Source organism: Pyxicephalus adspersus, chromosome 2 (assembly GCF_032062135.1).
Source record: "Pyxicephalus adspersus chromosome 2, UCB_Pads_2.0, whole genome shotgun sequence".
NCBI classification, from domain to species: domain Eukaryota; kingdom Metazoa; phylum Chordata; class Amphibia; order Anura; family Pyxicephalidae; genus Pyxicephalus; species Pyxicephalus adspersus.
In genome coordinates this window covers 12,458,587-12,482,550 of record NC_092859.1, presented here as the reverse complement: position 1 = coordinate 12,482,550, position 23,964 = coordinate 12,458,587, and the positions used below count along the sequence as shown (strand labels likewise).

Below are 23,964 nucleotides of genomic sequence, written 5' to 3'. Positions count from 1 at the left end.
ATACAGATGGGTAAGCCAACCGGAAGGGAACAGTTTATTATACCATTATGTGAATTGTATATGCTATTTCCTTGTATGTTTAATTCATTTATTCTAGCACAGTGCAGTTCATCTCTGTAGAGCAGTCAGAAGTGTAAGAAAATGTGAAAGCCATAGGGATGAACTACACGGGACTGAATAAACAAATATAAAGTCAGTAAAAAGTATAAAATATAATAGAAATAATGTAATATATAAAATGCAAAAACATTTTATAATTGTCAGTTAGGGAATGATTTCTGATTTGCACGTTTTACAACCTCATTCAAGAAACCAAGTGAACGCCCAAATTTACAATAAATTTTATTATAAAAAAAATAGTGCATACACACAGGCATAGACAATATATACAGCGAAACAAAGGATATGACACACGGCGTGACTGTAATACCACAGTCCATTATGTGACAGCAGTACAGACTTATCGGCAGTGAAAACTATACAACAGCAGGACAGGCCAGCGGGAATCTTAGGTGGTACATTTGGTGTGTGAACAAAGCTTAAATATCAGGACAACAGCAACAGGCCAAGTACAGGAAACCATAACAAACAAATCTGCACTTAGCGTATTAACTTTTCACCATTTCATTAGATGATCCTGGAGCCATGGAAAATGGTGTTTTCACCCACAGTAACAGATGCCTGGATTGCAAAGTGGACCATACATGCTGCAACCTGACTCTGCAATCTCCTTTAGATTCACCAGCAAATATGTAGTGCAAAAGTGTGACTCGATACAGACTGAATTATTTATTTTATTTTTACATTTGGTAAGTCTAAGGGAGATTGCATCTAGACTGTACAACTGGATTGAACAGCTTTAGAAAAAAGTGAATCCTAGATGTCCCCCGTCTGTTTGCAGAACGGCCCAAATGAGAGCCAAAGAGCCCTTTTCAGAATTTTGGGTTTAATGAAGCAGGGTCTTCCAGGGTGGTACATATCAGAATGCACAGTTTTGCAGTGGAAACCGTCAAAGTATATGCTTCTGAGATTAGGAAAATACGTGTACACTAGTGGAGCTCTGCTTTTGGGGTTCAGTTTGTCCTAGGTGCAGCTGATTGGAATATTTTCTCAACCAGTGGTGAGTTGGGGTCTCTCTAACCACATTACAAAAGACTGATTACTAGGACATTGCATCAGGGATGCCCAACAACAAGGTTCAGGGATAAAAGACTTTAGGTATTGGAAAAGTGACTTTGTCTGTAGCAACCCGATCAGTACTTCGTTATTGCAGGGTAGAGAATAAAAAAAGCATGAGTGGTCATGGACAACACAAACACATTACTTTCAGGCACTTGGACTGTAACCATCGTTTTAGAAATCAACATTTTGTGGTCTATGAAAATGTCTGGACGTTGTGTGAAGAATTGATGAATTCTGTGCCAATCTTGTATTGCATCGGACTACGGACATGCAATTATTTACATATTCCAAACAAGTAGTAAAACAGCTTTCAAAAGAGCCATCACTAAGCTTTCTAGGTGCTTGTAATATGAAGTCATTGCTTCTAAAAATCACAACAAGCACTGATTCACATAAAATGTCCTCATATTCATTTATAACATTTTGGAGTAAGGAATGAGAATCATTCATCAGATATGATATGATGACACTAAGAAGGATTTTAATCAGTGGACGGAGAGACTTACTATCACATTCTGTCCTGGTGACACCCTATGATGGGATCAAAGACAGCAACAAAAGTATATTTATATTAAGGAGAGTGAAGGGGGGACATCTTTTTATTCCTTTTTGTGTCTGCTTCTCCCAATATATTTCATATCACTGGGACAATGAGTAGAACATGCTCATTTTGGACACAGAAAGCAATAAACTCGACAGAAGTTCCTGGTACTGCAAACTTAAAAAAAAAAAAAAAAAGCGACACAACAAAAACTGGGCTGGCGTTTGACTTTCAACTTATTATTTTTAGTCAGCCAACAGTTTAATGTTTTTGGTTCCACTCAGTGCATTCAATGTCCTATAAAAAAAATACAATCATGTCCTGGTCCAGCGTCAGAGACTTGTAAAATATGAGAACGGCCTTCAAAATGCCCATAAATAAATATACAGCATTGTGGAGCAGGGCTTTGCCATTATCGGTGCCTTTCCATAGGCCGGCAGTATTTCCCTGAGACGTATAAAAAAACCATGTTAAGGCCATAATATAATTATCTATAAAATTCAAAAGCAAATTGTTTTTTTTTCTACAAACTCTGCTCTTCTGATAAGAAGCACATCCAGTATCATGAAACATAGGCAGCCATCTTGTATGCTGGGTTTGGAAAAAATCTGTTAAAAAGAAACCAGGACAGCTCACCCCATGCCACTGGCAGTTCTGGAGTTCATGGACTGAATATTGGCTAAACCTGCAAAATTGTTGCATCCATTGCTAATGGGATTCCAATGCCTTTTATACAAGACACAGCTATTTCAAACTTAAAAGGATTTGACCTGTCCGTTCACCATGGTTGTCTCTATGTGAATGCAGCTGATGGCTCCACTTTAAATGTGAAAGTGAAGATACACCAGTTAAACATCTAAAGTCTAGTTCTTGACCAGGGCGATATTAGTGCTTAAGAAAATGAGTTTCCCAATCCAGTGAACTGTCCCATTCTTACTTCTCTGCCTATCGAGGCTTCTGAGAACAAAGTATGGAACCTGTGAAGTTCTCGAAACCTACATATTAGTTTTTGGACCGTAAGTCGCGCAAAGTACAAGAACAAGAGCTGTTCTTTTGGACCAGGCACCTAATATAATTTAGAGTAAAGGTCCATATTTTTTCCCTGCTGGCATGACTGAATGGTGAAGTTTGGTGAACTGGAGCAGAAGTATACCCAACCTGACTGGTGGGAAGCACCATTTTTTTTTTACAATTTTGCAGGGCATTTAAGGTGTCATTCATCAGCATGAAAGAACAATCCTTGTTGTGTCCAATCACTAACTCCCAATTGAGCTTCTATTAGATAATAGAAAATTGTGGAAAAGACAGCTTGTAATGAGCAACAAGAGGCCTTATGTCTTTACAGTAGTAAACCCCTGGCCGTTATTTTCCTGGATGTGCTTCTTACCTTTCTTTTACTACAGACCAATCACATAAATTATTAAAAAAAAGTTTTGGAATGACAATCCTTCATTTGTGCAATCAACACAAGACGAGCCTTAAATTTTTGGGGGGAGACCTGGAAGGTTTTTTCATCCTAGTGTGGTCCATATATAACCCATTACCTCCCTCCTCCTTTATTCACTTTTTTGTCCCTGACTCTTCTATACGTCTTCTCCAGCTCCTGGCTTCACAGACAGACGTAAAGGTGACAGCAGAAACAAACATTTTAAAATGTACATAAAGGTGGCTTGCAGTCACTGGAACGCTGAGCTGTATAGGCAGTGACAATGTCAGAGCCCTTCATGTCTGGAAGGTGGCCGATGAACGATATCTCCAGGCGCTCAAGCTTCAACTCTCCGTAGGCTTGTACGGGTAAACGAGTCCCTAAAATAAGGAATGCATGTAAATACTTTATACCACTTGTCATCCTATTTCATACAGAAAGGAGATAGAACACACAGAATTTACCTTGCACTGGTGTGTGGGAGCAGATCTGTGTATAGCTGAGGGATCCGGCGAGATGTTAAAGGGCTGAGAGCTTCTTTGAGACGATGGTAATTTCTCTCCAGTTCCCGGTGATACTCTCTCTGGTCTGGGCCAATTAGAGTTTTGTTTTTCCGCAAAGCATCCTCACACCTATATCAAAAAAAAAAAAAAAAAAAAAGACAACAAATTTGTTTTATATATTCGCATTACCTTCTTGTTTTATTCTTACTAAACTGTCATTGTGCTGACCTGCTTTACTCCTCTCCCTTCACTATCAATTGTTTGTGCTCCTCTGTTCTCTTTTTAATATCACCGCTCTCTGCTTGCACTCATTTCAATATTTCACTTGTGATCTTTTTTTCCCTCTATTCCTTCCAATGATAAAATATTGGGATAGAAAAGGAAGCAGCACATGGACAGGGTACTGTAAGTAGCAGAGCACACACAGAGAAAAGTTAGAGCGAGATTGAGCAGGAGGTAAACCATGAAAGCTGTGGTATAGATAACACACCTGGAAATATGGGGTATATCTGAGAGCTTTGACAGACGAATGGATCGAGGGCACAGTGCAACGGAGAGCATAGAGGGGGAAGGGGGGGACCTTAAGAAGTGAATCGTCACCTATGTACAGTTTTCCTAAACCACCTCTATTTTCTCCATTCTCTCTTGTAATAATCTCAATATTCACTCCTTGAGCTCTCTATGTCACCGTCTTCTTCTGTGACCTCCATCTTTTCTCACTGTCTGTGCTTCTCATATTATCCTGCCTATGTACTTCTCTCCATTCCCTCTCCCTATTGGATTTTTCAACATATCTAGCTGCCTTTTTTTTTTCTAGGTGCCTTTAAACTGCCCCCCCTACATGCGCTGTGCCCTAATGGTACCCACCTCTTGGTGAAGTCTCTGAAGCAGAGTCTCAGTTTGTTGTGCAGTCTGTAAAGCCGGGGGTCTTCAGGAATCTCCAAAAGAAACACTTGGGCCACCTCCAGGGGTCCCTAACAGAAACACACGTTATTCACAAAATAACACAGGCCCTTCTTTTTACTTCTTTACTTAGATAAATAGAAAACCCAGCACCAGCAACTATACCCTGATGTGCCTCAATTAACTTTTTCACACACACCATTGAGTACAGATACCAAACTTCAGAGATTATTAACTGCAGAGAAAATGCGCAACATGGATTTTGTTTATATCACCTGCCATTCCTACAGTTTTTTGGGTGTATACGTGTGTGTTTTATTTCACTCCTCCAAACACATACCAAGAGCCTTAAGAGTGTTTAGAACATGTTGTGTGGTGCACTTCTATTAATTTGCTTTTCAAGTTGCCAATGCCTGCCAAATGTTGCAAGCAAGATCAAAGTAAACAAATATGCTGTAAATGTTAAATGTGTACTAGACCATTCATTATCGATGTAATAAAACAGGCAATGATTTTGCTGAGCATTATGGGAATGTATAAATATATGGCAGATGTTTTTATGCCTGTGTGACAAAGCCTTATGATCTAGACACCCCTAAATAGAAGACTCTTGTGTCTATAATATGCAATAAACTTTAGTCAGCAGTCTGTGGATTGGACAATGAGGAGCAGCAGCACACAGATGGGATCATCCATCTGATAACTCCTGTAGAACATGTTAAGGCAGGGAGAAAGCCCTGTGCAATGCAAGAAGCTAGACCATGGTCATCACTGGCTCTTTGGTTGCTGCTTTTTATCTATCTGAAGTTTCTCCATCCCCTTCCACTCTAATCACCTGGTTAACGGTTGTCCCCACACAACCCTGGAGAACCATCTGCAGCATTTTGGCATCCGCTGGTTCCTGATGGGTAGCAAATGCCAGCTCCTGTGTTTTCTTCTGCATGTCTTCAATAGCAACCTCAACTGGTATTAATACCACCTGGCAAAGACAAAAAGTCCAGCGTCTTTAAATATATCTACAAAAATGTGATATTAATACCAGTAACACTCCATGTGTCCATCTACCTTACTCACCTCATCTCGATGAACTACATTCACCCGGGTCTTGATGTATGGGAAAGCATGTGAAGTGGTCAGCACAGTCTTGCGCTTGTACTGCTCGTGGAGATCACCATGTGCCCGGCCATCCAGGGTGAACGGAGTACAGAACAGGAATGTCCTCAGGTTATAGTTTTTATCAAAGTAGGTGACGCGATCCTTCAGCTCATAAGTATCGAAATACGGCTCCACGTAGGTTATCTGGATGTAGGCCTATGAGAAATAAGGCATGAAATGGAAAGTGAGTGATCAATGGGAACATCTACTACTCTGACGGGTAACACAATACCAAAGGGGCTGGTCAGGCCGAAAAAGAAGGAAAAAGCAACCAACATTGGTGCAATTGTCTCCTTCGGGACCAAAAGTTGTTATGTAGTATCTCCAGATAAACACAATTATTAGACCGGTGCAACACAAATTCTATAGCAGTTCACGTATGTATTTCAGAGGTTTATATAGCCATTTCCTTGAGTTCTGCTGTAAAGTTTTTTATACTGTAAATTAGTTAAGAGATTTACCATGACATTTCTTCAGAGGAAGGAGGTCATATTGTTACCCATAAATTACAATAATATGATATTATGGATAGACCCTGGATTGTAATTCCCTGATTAGACTTGGTAGTTGAGCTCTAGATAGCGGAACAGCATGACAGAAGGCTCTAGCTGCAAAGGTTTGCATTCTGTACAAAGATCTTTTCCTGAGAGATCTATGCTGAGCTTTGTGTCTATGACAAAATACATCAGAGTTTGGAGGTCTTCTGTGAGATAATTATGTAATTCCTGCAACTTCCTAGCAAAGAATTTTGATGAACTGATAATAATAACTATCTGATTCCGCAGGGTAAACATCCAAAATGCAGTCGCAATCTGAACCAGGCCTGAATTTGTGCCTAACAGATATACTACTTCTTTAATTCACACTCCATACCTTACATTACTAAAGAATATGGAAAACAACTCATAATACGAATGGTTGTGGTAAATACACAATTAATTTACCCACCTTGTTTGGATCCAGTTTGCTCTTGTCTACAGGGTTGGAATCTTTTACAACCTGAACCGTTCCTTCACCAAACCGCTCAGTGTAAAACTCCTGTTAGGGGATGGAAAAGGCAAACAACAATCATAAGACTGTTTACAGTCTCCTACAAAGGATAGATAAGGCTTAATAAAATGTATGGAATATTTAGCTTATCTGGAGTAAATGCTGCCTTATGCGCTCCCAAATAGCTAAAGATAGGTATTTGGTTATGTGATCTCTTCTTAAGGTGAGGATCAAATCGGATGATTATCCTTAGAGATGATGTGACCAGGTGAGCCCCAGACCTATGGTTAGTACTTAAAGAAAACCGGAACAACTCCTGAGGAATACTTTTCAGGGATTGGGGAACACTTGTTATAATCAGTAAATTAGTGGACAGTGCCATTATCCCAGATAGCTAAAAAGGTCCCTGGTTTTATGCAGTTGGCTCAGCCATGTGTTGTTGGCCCTGGACCACTATGGGAGGTCAGTCAGATATAGTTAGAGGAACCCCTGGCAAATTCTAGATGAGCCCTGATTGAGAATGTCTGGAGTATAAAATGCATGTGGTGGATCACCTTACATAATACTAGCAGCACAAAACATGTCCTCTTACCTCTAAGCGATGTGAGATCTCAGCCAGTTTGGTAATAGATGGCTCTTTGTAAACAAATTCTTGCTCGTCTAAGTCTCCAAATTTAGAACCGTAAAAGCCAACGCGGAAATACGTCCCAAACATTCTCTGCGGGTCTGTATGGAAATAATATTAGAGAAGATGAAAAGGTGGATGAACATGTGAAGTTGTAGGTAGTCAGTGGAAGGCAAATGAAGTAGAGAAAACATTTTCAGAAGGCAACACCTGTTCCAGTGACAGCTGTCCAAGGTTGTCTTGATTTATCTTCACTTCCTGCTGTGTTTCATTAACAAGAAGTGAGGATAAACCACAATCAACAATAGGTAAATTACAAACATTTCACTGTAGAAGAATGTAATAGAAGGAATATGATGTTTAAGTTTCATTCCTGTAACAATTATACCCATGCTTGTATTAGACAGGACAATCACCCACATGACACCTTCTAGGATTGTTGACTGGACCACAAAACTTTTACATGGGTGGGGGTCACCTGTTACCCTGTACATGGCTCACTGAATATGAGAGGAGTGTAGGAGAAGAAGTGGTGGGCAATATATAAATAAGCAAAATTAAAGAATTACTAAAATAGTATGAACTATAAAAAACAAATTTATTAAAAGCAGCCTAGGACCAAATTAGCATTAGCAGTAATGAAAGATTGGTGCAGGCATGCAAGACAATGGTCCAAAACACAAGTTATGAAAAGTTTGCGAACTGAAAATAAAACGTTTTTTTTTTAACTCACCATCACATCCAGGTCAGAGCATCCCATCAAATAAGAAGAGAAGTAAATGAATGTAAAAAAGAAAAGAAAATCCATTAAACAATGCTAGGGTATTTCAGATCAGTGATGTACACATACTGGAAACAGCCATTTTTTCATCTGCACTAAAATACACAGCATATCAATCCACTGTGAGCTGGTGATGTCAGACAGGATGGAGGCCTCACCGATATCACCAATTTGTATAAAAGGGCTGTATGTACCCTGCTCTGCAAGATGGCCATCTCCACAATGTGCAATTACAAAAAGGCTTTAAAGCAAGTGAAAATGGCTTCATGTGGGTGCAGTTAAGGTGTTTGTGGGGTTGTGAAAGGTTTACATCTGTGAAAATAAAAGTGTTCACATGCACAGAAGGCAAACATGATAAAAACACTTGAATAACCATGCTGAAACAAACATATATGGATTTATTCGCATATATGTAAACACAAGGGTCAGCACTGTGCAAATATCATACACATGTGTGCACATTCTAATTATGCAATAGGATCAGATATATTTTATTCCCATTCCACTGACTGTCAGCAGATTGAGTCTCCTAACATAAAATATTTAGAGTGCAGTTTTTAGTACTTATGGTATAGATCTATTATTTGACAATTGTCTGGAAGCTTCCGGTCATTTTTCCTACTGCATAAGTAGAGAATGTCCCTGGTTAGGGTAAGTGTTAGCTGTTGTTTAGCACAATATTGTGAGCAAGAGAAGCAAGGTGAACACAAGACTGGAAACCAAAGGAATCAGTTAATTTACACACTGCCTACCTCCCAGCCTGTGATCTGCTCGGGAGCAAAAAAGGGAACCGGGAGGGAAAGAAAAATGGGATAAGGGAGAAATAACAGGGAAAAGGTGAAAAATAGGAAAATCAATGGGAGAAGATATAAGGAGAGGTTAAGGAGAGAAGAATAGAGAGGGAGGGCATTAAATATAGGTCAGGAAATACAGTGGAAAGAGAGAAAAAAAAGGACAGAGATGACACAGGGAGGGAATGGCACAGAGGATCGGGAAGACAAGCAATATTGGTAGGAGAGAAAAGAGATACGAAAATGAAAGAGTAAAAGATATTGTTAATGCAAAAGATAGAGAGTCAGGAAAAGAAGTATGCAGAAAATAAAACACAAGATGCCAATGAAAGTTGATGGCATGACAATGTATGATGGGGATTTAGAGGTGTATGCGCATGGTACACACATCAGATCAGTATGATGGAAATAATAAGAACAGACAACACAGAAGGTAGAAGGAGAAGAAAAAAACATACATTAATACACAGTAACAGTCTCTATTTAAACCCTACACTAATCCTTAGTACATAAACATGGAATGTCAGACTGCTTATGGGTAAGCAAGCTCAGAGAAAGGTCACCTAATTCCTCTGTGTATTTGTGTTTAAGATAAATAAATGTATATAAAAATCATCTGTAAAAACGGAAAACTGCTAAGTGTCATATAAAAAGTTTCCAGACTGCTGTCATATTAGGGGAATGAAAAACTACTAATGCAGGGGCCACCCATCACTGTATATTCCACACCCTTAAGTGCCACTTTAGATCATATTTTGCTTACATTTAGAGGGTAGAGAATAGCCTACTGAATATTTATTGGCGTCTTTGTCCCCATAGTGGGATTCCTCTTACTTCCTTTCCAAGTAATGGTGGCAACAATGATAGCAACTCCTCTCCACATTGACACAGATAGAGTAAAAACATTGATAGCTAGAGGGGTTGTAGATAGGAATAAAACTCTTACAAATGTTCTACCCCCCACATATTCTTTCCAAAAAAAAAAATAACTTTAATCTGGTGGAGAAAAAATTCCCAGCTGGTAAAGCTCTAGGTACAGCTGAAACAATATGGATCAGAACAGTTATGTTGGGCTATCTGCTGCTGCTCCATAGACATTAGGAGGTACATTACACCTAAAGGGCTCTTATATTGGGTATTTGGTTTTTTTTGTATTCTTGCAAAGTACACTTAGAAAAGAGGAGAACAGAGACACACCTGATTGGTAATCTTGTTGAATGCTTCCTGTAACTTCCCATGGACCACTGCCAGCTTCTTGTAATCACGATTTGCTTCATAAATTGGAATGAGAACTTTATAGACTTCATTGACTGCCTCAAACAGCCCGCCCTGCAGAAAGATGCACAAATAATTATAGCACTTCATATATCGCCATCAGGAACATGAAACTTTCATAACTAATTAAAGGTAATAAGTAAATGCATTCCTTGAACTAACACCATTCAATTAAACACAACAACTGTGCCAAACCACAATGTTTACTCAATCCGGAATCCATACAGGATCTGTGGCAGAAGGAGTGTACTTCTGTATGTAACTTCTCATATACCTCACTCTTCTTCCAGCATTACACATTTTTAATTCAGGGCCATAAAGAAGGTTGGTCCGGCAGAAGTGCCCAGGATCACTAGAATATAGGCCAAAGGGACAAAGGTGGAATTGGGAGAAAAGTAATATACTAAATATACTGAAAACTGAGCTACTCTCCATCTCAATGTTTGATGGACTATGGAGAACTGATCCCTGCTGCCACTGTTGCTACCTTTATAACAGTCATTAATAAATTGATGTAGACCCCTTCCTCCTGTCCTTTGAGTACATTGCCCTCCTCTACAGATAATATACTAGAGCACATAAACTTACCGGATAGCATTACCTGATACAAATCACATTTTATTTGGCACACTTGTACAACTTTATAACTATAATTTTGCTAGACATATTAAAAGAAATTCTGTTGCCAATTAAACTAGTTTTGCCTGGTACCAAGGTATAATAGATACTTGTTAATTAGTGGAGGAAAGAGCCTGGAAATGGTCATGGATAGGGGCTTTCTGATGACCCATTCTGCAGGTGAATTTTTTATAGAATAAATCATTCTCTGTACCCACTTACCATGGAGAGGCTTGCACATGCTTGCTCGAGCAGACCCACAAGCCCGGCCTCTGTGAAATACTTCCCAGCACAAATTCCTTCTTCATCTGGGGAAACGACATCGTCAGACACAGCAGACTCTTCCAGAATGTTGGAGGAGATGCTCTATGGAAATAAGAGAGCATTTTGTAGCCAGCATATGTTGGATGAAGATAATTACACGGTCAGGTATAATCCTATATAATTACCTGGAAGCTGACGCATCCCACTGGCAGGTGCCTGGCATCCTCCAACATGCTGAGATACTCCGATACCAGAGCAGCTCCATGTACCAGGCAATGCGCTGCCTCTGCGTGGTTCCCTCGCTCGCTGTGTTTGGCAGCCATGTTTTGTAGCCATGTTAGGCGCAGATCTGGAGAGTTTTGATAACCCTTGGCAATTCTGGAATAGATAAATGAAGGGTCAAGGATTCAAACCATTAGGAAATGAACACAAGATCTGTCAGCGCTCAAATTCTATAATATTAGGGAGAAAGTGACCTCCAAAGGCACAGAGCCTCAATAGTTCTCATTTGCTGTACTGAAAATACAACTAAATACAACTCTTATCACACATGTGTAATAAGTAAGACCAAAAACTGAATTTATTAAAAGGGAGTGGAAGATTATTGCGAGATGTATCTGCCTTTGTATCTGCTCAGGTTTGGTAAGATTAGTAACTCAGGGAAAGATAGAAGTGTTTCAACAATTTTTTTAAACAAGTTTAAAAAATGGTTTACAGTGCAATGTTTTTGGTGTACTTTTCCTATGAGTACTAATATTAGCATTTCAGCAGCTCCCTTAATATGTACAAGAATTTTATTGCAAAATATTTGGTGTGCTTGCCAGCTTAAACTGTACGATTGTTTTTGACACACCACATGGTACTGGGGAAGGGAGCTAGAACATGACCCTCCTATAAATATTGACCAATTATCTATGCAAGCACTCAAATTTTCTGATGTTAAGATGTGAGTTACATGTTAACTTATATATTTTGGTAAATTGCACATTGTTTGTACATTGTATTCTCTGTATGACACTTAATACTTTATTTTGTCTGCATTATTGTTTATGAAAATGTGCCTATTTGTGGATTGTGATTATTACACTGTCCTTTGTATCTTGAACGTTTTATATAATATGTTGTACTTGATTCCATGTGTATTATTGTTTACCACTGTTAAACTTTAATAAAAATATAAAAAAAAGGGAGTGGAGGATCAGAGAACTTGATGCTGGAAATGTAATGATATAGGGACATAAGTCAGTAACAAGACTCTGTTTCTCCAGGAAAATTCTGCAGCTTCCTCCTCTGCATGGCCCTGACTGGTAAACTGAAGTTTATTTTCCTGCATAGAAACCAAGCAGCACATGTTGGCTTTTATGTTTACAATAGTCAATTAATATTGCAAAAAAGGCACTATCACAAAAATGTTTCATTAGCATGGTAAAATGCAATGCAGAGAGCAACCAAGCAGTTTCCATCTTTTACTGGTCTGGCTTTATTAAAGTAGAATTTGATTGGCTACCCAAATGTTCCACTTTGATTACTTGCACTGCCTAATAAATAAGTTTGTAAAATCCTCTTTCTGATAACATTTAATGTCTTCAATATCCGTAGTATTAAATCATGACTTCTATATGGAGTAAGCCTTCAGTCCAATATCAGAACTTGTGTAATAGGAAAATATAAACTGTAGGAGGAAGGGATGATCTCAAAGTATGTGAGATAAACAAAAATGTAGGCACGCTTTTAGAAGCATAACCATCTAAAAGATGTCCTGAGATGTTCTATTCAATGAAACTTTATGCACACTTTTACAAGCTGGTAAAGTATAGAAAATAAAATTAGAACTGGTTAGGGACCATGGCCTGATACATATAAAATGAGAAGGTAAACTTTGTATTTGGTTTTACTCTCAATCATTAGGACAGACATGTTGTAAACACCAATGCAAGTTTTGAAATAACAGCATATCCCCCTACCGATACATTAAATCCATCAGCATCTCAGGGTCCTCCTGATGCTCCTTCATTTTCACTGTGTCTGTTAGGATCATGTGCAGATTGAATACCAGATCCTGAACCTGCAAAAAAAAAAAAAACAGCCATAGACGTAACCGACTGTCCATAATAAAATGTGAATTGTAGCCATGCTTTGAATATGGAGCAATGAGTGAAGGTGTGATGCATTACTTGCTCTGGGAATGTGGAGTCCCTTAATTCCAGGTCCTCCTCAGAATAAGTTAGTATGGTCTTCAAAGATCGCCGTAGGTATTCCTCGCTGAACTTCTGAGAAGTCCCCACCAATGAAGACAAGGACATGGTGACTTGCATCTTCACACGGGCAAAGTTCTGGACCAAGCAAAGAACAGGTCAGCCTGTAAAATCATAAATCCAAACTTTTCCTCCTGACTATGGTGACCTCTAGTGGGGGGAAAATGATCACTCTCAAGACTGTTCACGTTTTAAAGAGGTACTAAGTGCAAGTAGTTATACGATGCTCCCTTGGGATAATAGAGAATGCTATCGGGTACATTTTACTTTACTTTTCCAAGTCTTTCAGTCACTGTTTCTTTCTATGTTTTTTGAAAGGTCACACAAAACCAAAACTAGACTATAGATTACTATTTCAGCTGGAGACATCTTGTATACACTGAACAAGTACTGTCCAGAGTCTGATGTTATGGTTTCACTAAGGACGTGATCAATTTAAAACTATTGGAAGGTATCATGCTTGTGTACAAGTAACCCATATCTGTGTCAAAGCCATTAGGACATCTACAGAGCCCACAGCCAAAGCCCACATATTTAAATATTTAATCTAAAAAATAAGAAGACATTTATAGGGATTATCTCTATAGATGGTACATTTTACTCCCCATTTCATACTGAACTTGTGACTTGTATTATAAAAATAGGGAGGGCCTCTTTTCCAAATTTAAAGGCTTAACCTTTAAATAAAAAAAGATAAATCGGTGTTCTCGGTAATTACTAAAACATGATCAAGGTGCATTCTCATGTTGGCACAACTTGTTTTATGTTTTAGGAAACTAAAACATAAGGTTATGAGAGCATATACAAATAGGTTGGTATTTGTCACTTACATTACCAATCTCAAAGTTTTGTCTCATAAGGAGGTAGAGGGAAGCGCTGGCATGTGTCCGCACACTGCTGATACAACTGCTGCAATGTCGCAGGAGGCGGAGGCAGAGATCGGAGCATAGTTCAGTATCATCTTCAAACAGCATCTCTGGAAACTGAGGTTGACATAATAAGAGAAAGGATCAGGAGAGAGGCATTGGCAGGAAGAATACAGACTTTTGGCTATACAGGTATTCTCCATACACACCTTGCACACCAGCGCCCTCTGGCTGGTGAAGCAGTGCTGCAGGTATAGGGCACTCTGGTTGCAGCTCATGCTGTGTAACAGAACCTTCAAGACACCTCCAAGAACGCTCTCCTTCATCTCTGACAGCATGACTGTCTGCAAGACAAAGACACAAGTTCATAGTTTCAGTGCTGCAGCATGTTGGAAGCATCAACATCTTATGTATGCATGCAGCTTATGTATGACTTCCCATGTATAGGAGGTCATACATAAGCTGTGCCACCTATGTCTGAGCTGTATTGGCATCCTACCTGAACAATGATCTCCAGCGTGTCCAGTACTACCAAATTAGCTTCAGTCGCCATGTTTCCATCGACCGTGATCTCAAGTTCTCGCTCTGCCTGTGTCCTAAAATAAGAGGAAATCCAGTACATGGTAATCACTGGCAAAGTAAAACTACAGGAAAGGGGCAGCACACAATTCATGGGCATCAAATCTGAAAATCATCATTCAGCTTAAAAGCTTTAAAAATTCCTCACTTTTCCGTCTTTTCACTGCTTGGCCGCCACTGTGTTACGTTCTTCCTCCACCGCACATTCTCCTGATTTACAAATGGACTGCGTTCTGAAAAGTAACATGAGGGCAGGTGAGTTCTGACTCATTCATAGATAGACGATACTATGCATACATAACGGTTTAGATTTTAAATGCAACAGCTGTATGATTTTTATATAACAAATGTCAAAAAAAATGTTTTCTATAGGGCTTATTTATATAAAAAATGAACAGAAAATGAACACTGTAAGACACCTGTTTATAGGAATAGATGGTAAGACAAAGTTACCAGCACTCCTTAATACAGGATTCTTAATGAATTGTAACACTGTAGCTGTGCAGGCAACATGAGAAAGGAACCTTGTGCTCCCCAAATGTGCTGGTGACTTTATACTCTGTTTCTATCATAAAGGGTGCCATTCTTGTCGTTTAATGCACCCTTCCTCCATTACAAGGTCTGTGTGCGGAGTTCATTTCTATTAGGGGCAGCACGGTGGCTCAGGGGTTAGCACTCCGACCTTTGCAGCAGCACGTCCAAGGTTTGAATCTCAGCCAGGACACTATCTACATGGAGTTTGCAGGCTCTACCCGTGTCTGCGTGGGTTTCCTCCGGGTACTCCAGTTTCCTATCACATCCCAAAAACATGCAGTAAGGTTAATTGGCTTTCCCCTAAATTGGCCTTGGGACTACATTGATGACATATGACTATTGTAGGGACATTAGATTGTGAGCTCCTTTGAGGGACAGCTAGTGACACGACTATGGACTTTGTACAGCGCTGCGTAATATGATGGCGCTAAATAAATACTCAGTAATAATAATAATAATAATAATTAGGAATAGGTTTTGTTTCTTGGCAATCAAGCTTCCAAAACTAGAGAAGTAGAAGTACCGTAATACTTCTAAAGTGGCAATAAGAAGCTCTATCTGCTTGAAAAGAGTAACTGATCTCCATTTTTCTCCAAGTGATAAACAGCAGCAAAAGTGGAGACCTGGGAGTTTGAAAAAACACCTTATTTACCCTTTGTGGCAGACTGATGATATATGACTTTATAACAATGGTGATGATGAGTGAGAAATTTCTTCTTACCTCTGCTACGTTTCACCATATCCTGACGAGCACCGATAGTGCCAAGAATGGCCTCCTCCAACCGAGCCTTCATGTCAAGGGATTTCTTAAACGTCAAGCTGTTGATCCGCTCAAATGCCTTTTTACCCTATAGAATGAGATATAGAGTATAGAGGAGGTGGAAAAAGGGATGCTGAACACATTCCTAGATATAAAGTTTAATGATGAAGAATAGGAAGCTTACCTTGTACTGGAAGCAGGACACACATACACTCAGCAGTTCCAGAAGACGAGTCAGTTGTGCTACAGACAGACTGGAAAACCAACGCTGCAGACAATCTTGCTCGGCATTCTTCAGCACCCAGAGCGCGCATACCAAGAGATTGCGGCTGGACTCTGCAGACAGAACACCACAGGTGCGCATAGACTAAGGAAAGACAAAGGACAAGATATTCTGAATGTAAGATTTAGTTCTCTTTTTGATTTTCTTTAAGTCATTTTAAAGAAACCAGCAACCGTATTAAAAAATAATTGTGAAAATAAAATAATTGGCAAATGAATTAATTATGTAAAGTGAATATTTATATCTGGCTGTTTAAGTTTGATACATTTCATTATACCTTTACATTATAAGGATTTTGAGCTTTATTCATTTTTTTTAACTCGCTGCTATTATTCTTTACACAACTGTACATAACATAGTTTCTAACTCATTGGCTCATAGCAAAGCAAAGCAAGTTTGCTTGTAATTCACAATACTTTAAAAGCAAATGTTTTTCCCACGTTCACATTTGTGTAAAAGCCTGATATGAAGTCATTTTGAGACTGAAGTTTTGTAATGCATTACCTACTAGCTTCTCATATCACTAAATTTAAAGCAGACCTAAACTCAAAAATTAAAAAAATCAAGCTTACTGACAAAAGACTTGCACTGTCTTTTGTAAGAAAAAAAAATCCCTGGCTTAAGATGGCTTTTTAGCTCCACACTGTACGGTGCATATGGCGTGTAGTGTGGAGCTCAGCTGTGTGTGCACCAGGGACAATTTAACTGCTGCACAGGTGCAGGAATTAAATCGTCAGTGGCTATCCAATGGCCGGAGAAGGTCTGTCCTCTTAAAAGTTTGCAATGGAGCTGGCAGCGAAGATGGTGCCTTCTGAACTCACTTTATTCTTCATTAAATAAAATACTATACAATCCTAATAAGGGAAGTGGGACTCCTGCAGTGCAAACACATGGACCCAAGAAGAAGGATTCCACCATAGACAAAGAGAGAATAAATACTAAAGTAAGGCCAAATTTTTTATATAAAGTTCTAGAACAGAGGTAGGCAAACTCCAGCCTTTAGGCCAGATATGGCCTAGTCAGTATTCCAGTCCGGCCTAACGCCCCCCCTAGTTATTCATTGTAGGATCTGGCCTAATTGAACTGTCGCGTTATCGCAAGTTTCCGCAATATTATAGAGTTCCCGCACAATAACCCCATTTACTAAGCCTAAAGAGCAGAAGCAACGCGCAGCTACCAGTCTCTGGAAGGTTGGCCTCGAACGTCATGTCTTTAACCCCAAATGGACTGACGAAACATTCTTTGTCCAACACGGCAACAAAGCCCTGTGTTTAGTGTGCAATGACACCAACAGCACTTTCAAGCGGTAGAATCTCAAGGGACATTTCGATGCCAAGCACGCGCAACGTGCACGCGCACAGAGACTACACCCCGGGTGAGCGGAAAACTGAAGCTGCTCGCTTGCAGTCACGGTTGGAAAAAACCTTTCCTTGGACACCTAGTTTCTTCTGGCCTAGTGTGCCTTCTTGACCTCCTGAAATGGCCTAGTAGTCCAAAAAGTCTTAGAACGAGTAAGGAGTTGAACATCCCAAGACTTTACTGTTGTTGTGTCCCACTTTGGGAAGACATCTCATTGTGTCCCAATTACAGGTCAATCAGATCAAACCTTTACCTTCTCTGCCCAAGGCTAAAAAAACAGATGTTCCAGGATCTACCCAAATCTCTAACAAATGTTACAGACGGTCCAATGCACATGTGATAACAAAACACCAATAAAATGAATATTATGGAGACTGATATGGTCAGGGACAGGTTTATCACTTACAGTTGGCGGGAGAGGGAAGCTCGTCATCTTCTGCGGAGTTGGTAATGGAGACCCGGCTATTGCCATGGCTACAGTCTGACTGATGGTGCCGCTGTCTGAGTCCACTTCGTCTGCCATAGCAGAGGCATGACGCACCCTCTGGGCATGTGGCTCCGCTAATAAAGGATGGGAGTATTAGTCTATGTACTCATAACAACCCCATTGGGCTCTAATATTACCGTATAACAAATGTACCCATCTGTCCAGGTACCTGAAAAGATTTATTATTAAAATTGAGCTGTAGTTGAAAAAATACTTCAGGCAATACACTGAACAAGTTTCTTCAACGGCCACGTTGCTTTATGGCCTGGATGAAGTGCTGACATTTGGCAGAATCAGGCTATCAAGGTAAGAATGTCCCCTTCCAGCCAAAAGTGCATCTGTGAGGTCAGGTACTGAATGGGCGGACTTGGCTTAAAATAAGAGTTTTGTTCAAGCTGTTCGACAGGCCGAGGTCATAGTTGTGCACTAGCTCCATCCAATAAATTATTTTCGGTTTCCCTTAAATATACTTATTCATTTCTATAAAGTTCACCCTCAGGAGCAAATATTCACACGTCCCCCTTAAATATAAACATTTCAATTTGTCTGTGAAATTAGGCCTGTGAGGATTGCTGGAAGGAGCTGAAATTTTCAGTTCCAGGAATCCATCTGTCACAGATTTTGGCAGCCCCCGGAGGTGACACATGTTTCTGGATTGCAGCCTCCCGGCTTATCAGTAAAGTGTGTTAAATAGATATTCACCCGTGAAGTCGTAGAGATGGGGGAGAGTTTCCATGACGATGCCAATCAGAGGGAGATAAAGACCGGAAATTCTCTGCTTGACCGCCGGCTCCGAGTAACGCGGGTCCATGTCGTGGCTGCAGAGGAGGTTGTGCAGAGTGCTGATAGATTTCTTTTGAAGGAAAAACACCCTGTGTGTGGAGAAAAGAGTTGCTGGCTGACAAAAATGAACTAGGTACACATCAGAGTAACCAACTACAAATACATGTTAGAGACATTACAGTCAATGGAGGAAGCATAGCTGTAACTAATGAGAGATAAGGTGTCCACCAATGTTAGATGGCAGTCAGAGGACTGTTTTGGGTTCCGTACAGTACACAAAGTTAAAGTGGAATTACAGTTTTAAGTGAAAGATAAGATGAAGAATTAGTATCTATCTGTATTGAATTACGGACTGTGTCCCCACTGGAAAAATTGTCTGATGCTTCCTTATTTAAGGACCCCACTTCATCATGGACATCATGTAAATTCCCCCGAATAATAACAAACATAACCACTAAGAGCCCTGTGAAGTCTAAAAAAGTAAGCCATGTCTTCAGGTGACACTTATTGACACTGTATATGACTACCACTCCTAATTTACCGCTTTTATATGTTCCACCTTGGTAAAGGGATTTCTGAGCTCATCTGAACTACCATTTCAAAGTTTATGGCTGACAACAGTCTACCGTTCCTTGGGATAAATCTGGCCTGCAGACTTTATTTTTCTTGTATCAGCTTTCCTTTAATCTAGCAGGATGACTAGATATCTGTAGTCCTACTATTCAGGTAGTGAAGTGGGTAAAAGATGCCATAATAATGTAGTGGGCAGAAGAAACTAATGCATGCATGTCATCCTAGGATAAGAGCAGACAATGCCACCCACCCTTCCACATCAGGCTCCAGTATCAGGGCGAGCTCCGTCAGTATCAAGCCAGACAAGAAGTGCTGCTGTCTAAATGGCACTGACAACTCAAACATATTGGTGATGGTCTTGTCCTGGGCTGGGCTGGAAAGCATGGAACTCTGAAAAATAGAGGAAGAGAGAAACAGTTACAGAAATGTTCTAATACAACTCACTCCAGCTAAAACTTTAGTACCTAAATTATAATGTACAATCAATGCTATTGTTTTTTTGTTGTTCTGGTGACATCATCCTTCTATATGCTTCTCTTGGGCCGTGTAAAGTCACTGATAGGTCTTCCTTAAGTGGTATTAGGGCACTGCAAAGGGCATTTTTATTAAGTGTCAGAAGGTTCAATAGCAAGAGCCCAATTGCTACTGTGACCCTGTTTTTGATTCTCTGTTGTTCGGGACCCTAAAGTGGAAACTTCTCTCATATCGTTAAGGTACTGCCATGGGTCTTTATATATTCCTAAAAAGAAAAGCACTAGAACACAGAAACTAGGGGAACAAAATATGAAAACATATTATGCATACTGAGACAACTAACAATAACTGCTCACATTTTAGCAATGTTCTTAGCTAATTGCAGCTGGACTGTTGATGGGAAAAGACCTCTCTAGAGGCTAAGATACCTGTAAACCCTCCTAACCCAAACAAAAAAGAAAACTCTATTCTGTTTTGTTTGCTCTGTTTACGTTAGCACCGTTGTACCTGAGAAGTGGTAGAGGAGATGGAAGGCGTGGGAGAATTGGGTGGTGATAGACGGCTGCAAGGCAGGTTTAATGGGACATAGTGTTCATGCGAGCACACGATGCGGATAAAATCCATACGCAGGGAGATCAGCACATTAGGGTTCTGAGCCTTTGACAATTTATTGTTAATCTGTAAAGCAAAAGACATAAGCAGTGTCAAAAATAATGCATAAGAGTTCTGTTATTTTAAAAATTATCCTTGTAAGTAGAGGTAAACTTTTAGCTTAAGTTAACAAAATACATCTCTGGTGCATCAATAAAAAGGGTGAGCAAAATATTGCAGTTTTCTTTATAAAGCAGTCACTGTCTGAAAGAAAAGTTTGTCCCGTCAGCTTGCTGCAAAGAAGGATGCTTTCTGTGCTAAAAATAAAAAAAAAAAAGGTCCAACATGCCACCAGCTAAGTCAGACATATTACTCCGCAATCAGCAAAGCTGATGCATTTTTTTTTACCTGCAACCTGGAGGTGGAAATCTTTCAAAAACTATAAAGATCAATGATGGCTAGCTACAGTGATTTGTTGCTAACGTATAGAAGAAAAACATCAGCATGGACCCTTCTGCTTTTTACCAGTGTTCTACCATCCTAATAATGATCACATAGTTTATGCTGCCTGCCTATCAACATCCAGAATAGTGAGTGGCAACATCCAAAGGTGTGTGCTGACCCCTAAAAAGAAAAATAATAAAACCAGAGTATAAGACATGCCAATGATTCTATGCTTTTACCTGTTTATAATAGGAGCGTATGAGGCCAAAGACAAAACCACGATCCATCAGGGACAGAAGATCATTCAGGAAGAATGCCAGACTACTGTTAAGGCGTTCAGCCAGCTCAGCATCCTGTTGAGGGAAAAAGACATTTCCATTTAGTTGCAAATAATTAATATAGGTGAAAATTCACCGGCGTCCAAGTCCAGCTTTACATAATTTCTACAGTTTTGGTTGAGAGGAAGACCAAAATAAACCTCTCGGGCAAAATATGAAAAATGTTCCATGCAGAAAAAAGGACTTCAATCAGGAGCACCACTCAGGTGGCTCTCTAACCCTTTGATGAATATAACTCTGATTATTAGTTGCATGAAAATCATCCAACCAATTTTAAATGTCAGTGTCATATAATCAAATGTAAAGGTTTTTTGAAAAAGGTAGGGTGTGCACAAAAATGCCAGCACGGACATATAAAAGCGATTCTGCAAGGCATTTTTCTAATGTCCAAGCCTAATGTTACCCACAGAGTTATTATCTGTGGGTAACATTAGGCTTCTACAAGACATTAGAATAGGAGTGAGAAACTATAAAGTCTGGGCAGTATGTGACCACTTGGGAAAACTAATGACCACAAAATTTATTCAGGAATGTCTTTTAGTAAGCATAAGCAAGTTCATTTCCCAATTCTTTCTAGCAAAAGTGTTAGATTCAGCAGCTCTAAAGTTAGACAATGCTCCTTTAAGGAAAGAACCAAATATGTAGACATTAAAAAGTTGCATGCAAATGAAATGCAATTTGACAGATGGAGGGTGTAGAACCTTGAGATAACGGCTGGCAATCTCCGTACAGACGTTGCACACCAGGGCATATATGTCATCCACAAATCTCTCTGGAAAACGTTGTTTTCTAGGTGCGTCCAGGCGCTCGGAGTTGTGAAGGTGCAGAGACATGCTCTTCGTCTATGGATGGGGAAAACAGATACGTTCTATGAACCTTATATGTATACAGGGAAAACAAACACAACCAAATTTGAAGAACTGATCCACAAAAATGTTTTATGTGAAAAAATGTGATTTTTTTTTCTAAAAGTAGAGGTTAAAGCAAAGTCTTCTCCCCTATGGAATATAGGGAGAGTGGCACATCTTTCTACTGAGAGAAAAATTTAGGGGGTCTGTATATATAGCATATAAAATATACTCTGCTTCTATGAAGAATAGTTACTGCTTTGTTTGATTGTTTTCAGAGACCAGCACCTGCAACAGAAACAATCAGGGGGTTGACTCTGAAAGCTGAGCACAGAATGGCCTTGAAGTTTAATAAGAGATCCTTGCGGTTAATACCAGTTTGAATAAGAATCCAAGATGGTGGACAGTCATTTCTGCGCCAAAAGTGCAAGACATGTGGTTTACCCACCCCATCAACTGTTTGTGAACTTTTGTGCTTATATCGACTTCTGAGTATTGGACAATCTGCTTAATGACAATTAGATAACGGCTTAAGCCCTCCTTTACAGGAGTAATTCTGTATGCCTATAAGGATTGATGTATTTCCTGGTTTTAGTTAGAATCTTTTTGCTTTAACTGCAAAGCATTTGATTTTCTTTGTTGCAACAATAATTCCTTCTTAATTAGGATCTACCGTCTCATCTCTGATGGTCGGTTTGGAGACTCCCTAAAAGAACCGGACACTACCATGCAGCACAGAGCTACTCACAGCCAAACTGGAGCACAGCTGAATGGAACTGGAAGGGAGAACTTGTGATCAGGTATTTGTAAATATAGTGTAAGTCTACATATCGCATTCAGAGGCTCCATTGTGCTGGGGTTTGCAGTAAAGCTGCAGATGCACCCTTGCATCTTATTGTGCTTTTTTTCAGAGATTCTTTTAATCATCATATTTCTTTTATACAGGAATACTCAAGGTCTCAGATCCAAATTACACATATGCTCCATTCTTAGCAAATCCTTTCATGTTATTTAATTTCCTCACCACTACTTACCATAAGCTGGAAGAAGAACCAAGCTTGACTGAGAGCCCCTTCTCGCACTGGACTGGCGCTCACCACCCATTGTAGGGCCAGCTCTTCATGCAACAGCTAAACACAAAAAGAAATAGCCATAAAGAATAAACTCACCAGCATGACGTATTACCTAATGACTCTGTGTTCTGCCTAATAGTGTCACACATCTCTTCTCATTTATGGCTGTAAGTAACATAGCTCCTCCTGTCTATATCACCCTATGGTAGGAGGGACAGACTTCATAAAACAAAGCTCTTTGGTTTGTGTCACCCTGTGCTTAGGAGGGACAGACTATGTCACATAGCTACCCCTGTATGTGTCACTCCATGGTGGGAAAGACATGCTCCATGTCTCATAGCATCTCCTCTCTTTGTCACCCTGTTGGAGAAGGGACTTGCCTTTGTCACCCTATGGTGGGAGAAAAATGCCCATGTCACATAGCACCCTGTCTGTGTCACCCTGTGGTAGGAGGGACAGACGTCATGTAACAATAGCGGCTCCTTTATTTAACACCCTGTTGGGGGAGGAAAATGACCCATGTCACATAGTACCAAATCTGTGCCATTCAGTGGTGGGAGGGACAGATTCCATGCCACATACTCCTGCTGTGTCGCCCTGTGGTAGGAGGGACAGACTCCATGCCATATACTCCTGCTGTGTCGCCCTGTGGTAGGAGGGACA

General features: G+C 39.9%; 1 protein-coding gene across 5 annotated transcripts in view; it reads right to left on the bottom strand.

Moving 5' to 3' along the window:
- Positions 1–317: 317 nt before the first annotated feature.
- DOCK6 (dedicator of cytokinesis 6) overlaps positions 318–23,964 on the bottom strand; it is a 99,610-nt gene continuing 75,963 nt past the window's right edge. For 4 of the 5 annotated variants that reach the window (XM_072399561.1, XM_072399564.1, XM_072399565.1 and 1 more), the window contains 26 exons: positions 23,263–23,358; positions 22,082–22,222; positions 21,282–21,395; positions 20,515–20,685; positions 19,784–19,923; positions 18,880–19,049; positions 18,097–18,251; positions 16,233–16,415; positions 16,010–16,136; positions 14,903–14,987; positions 14,675–14,771; positions 14,385–14,519; positions 14,140–14,292; positions 13,229–13,387; positions 13,019–13,119; positions 11,240–11,432; positions 11,013–11,156; positions 10,095–10,226; positions 8,859–8,873; positions 7,293–7,418; positions 6,659–6,748; positions 5,630–5,866; positions 5,391–5,534; positions 4,520–4,626; positions 3,614–3,781; positions 318–3,529 (listed from right to left, as the gene is read on the bottom strand). In XM_072399561.1, coding sequence (XP_072255662.1) covers positions 3,487–3,529; positions 3,614–3,781; positions 4,520–4,626; positions 5,391–5,534; positions 5,630–5,866; positions 6,659–6,748; positions 7,293–7,418; positions 8,859–8,873; positions 10,095–10,226; positions 11,013–11,156; positions 11,240–11,432; positions 13,019–13,119; positions 13,229–13,387; positions 14,140–14,292; positions 14,385–14,519; positions 14,675–14,771; positions 14,903–14,987; positions 16,010–16,136; positions 16,233–16,415; positions 18,097–18,251; positions 18,880–19,049; positions 19,784–19,923; positions 20,515–20,685; positions 21,282–21,395; positions 22,082–22,222; positions 23,263–23,358 — 3,426 coding nt within the window. In that variant the 3' untranslated portion in view covers positions 318–3,486. The remainder of the gene's footprint in view (positions 3,530–3,613; positions 3,782–4,519; positions 4,627–5,390; positions 5,535–5,629; positions 5,867–6,658; positions 6,749–7,292; positions 7,419–8,858; positions 8,874–10,094; positions 10,227–11,012; positions 11,157–11,239; positions 11,433–13,018; positions 13,120–13,228; positions 13,388–14,139; positions 14,293–14,384; positions 14,520–14,674; positions 14,772–14,902; positions 14,988–16,009; positions 16,137–16,232; positions 16,416–18,096; positions 18,252–18,879; positions 19,050–19,783; positions 19,924–20,514; positions 20,686–21,281; positions 21,396–22,081; positions 22,223–23,262; positions 23,359–23,964) is intronic. The other variant, XM_072399563.1, reaches the window with a different exon arrangement.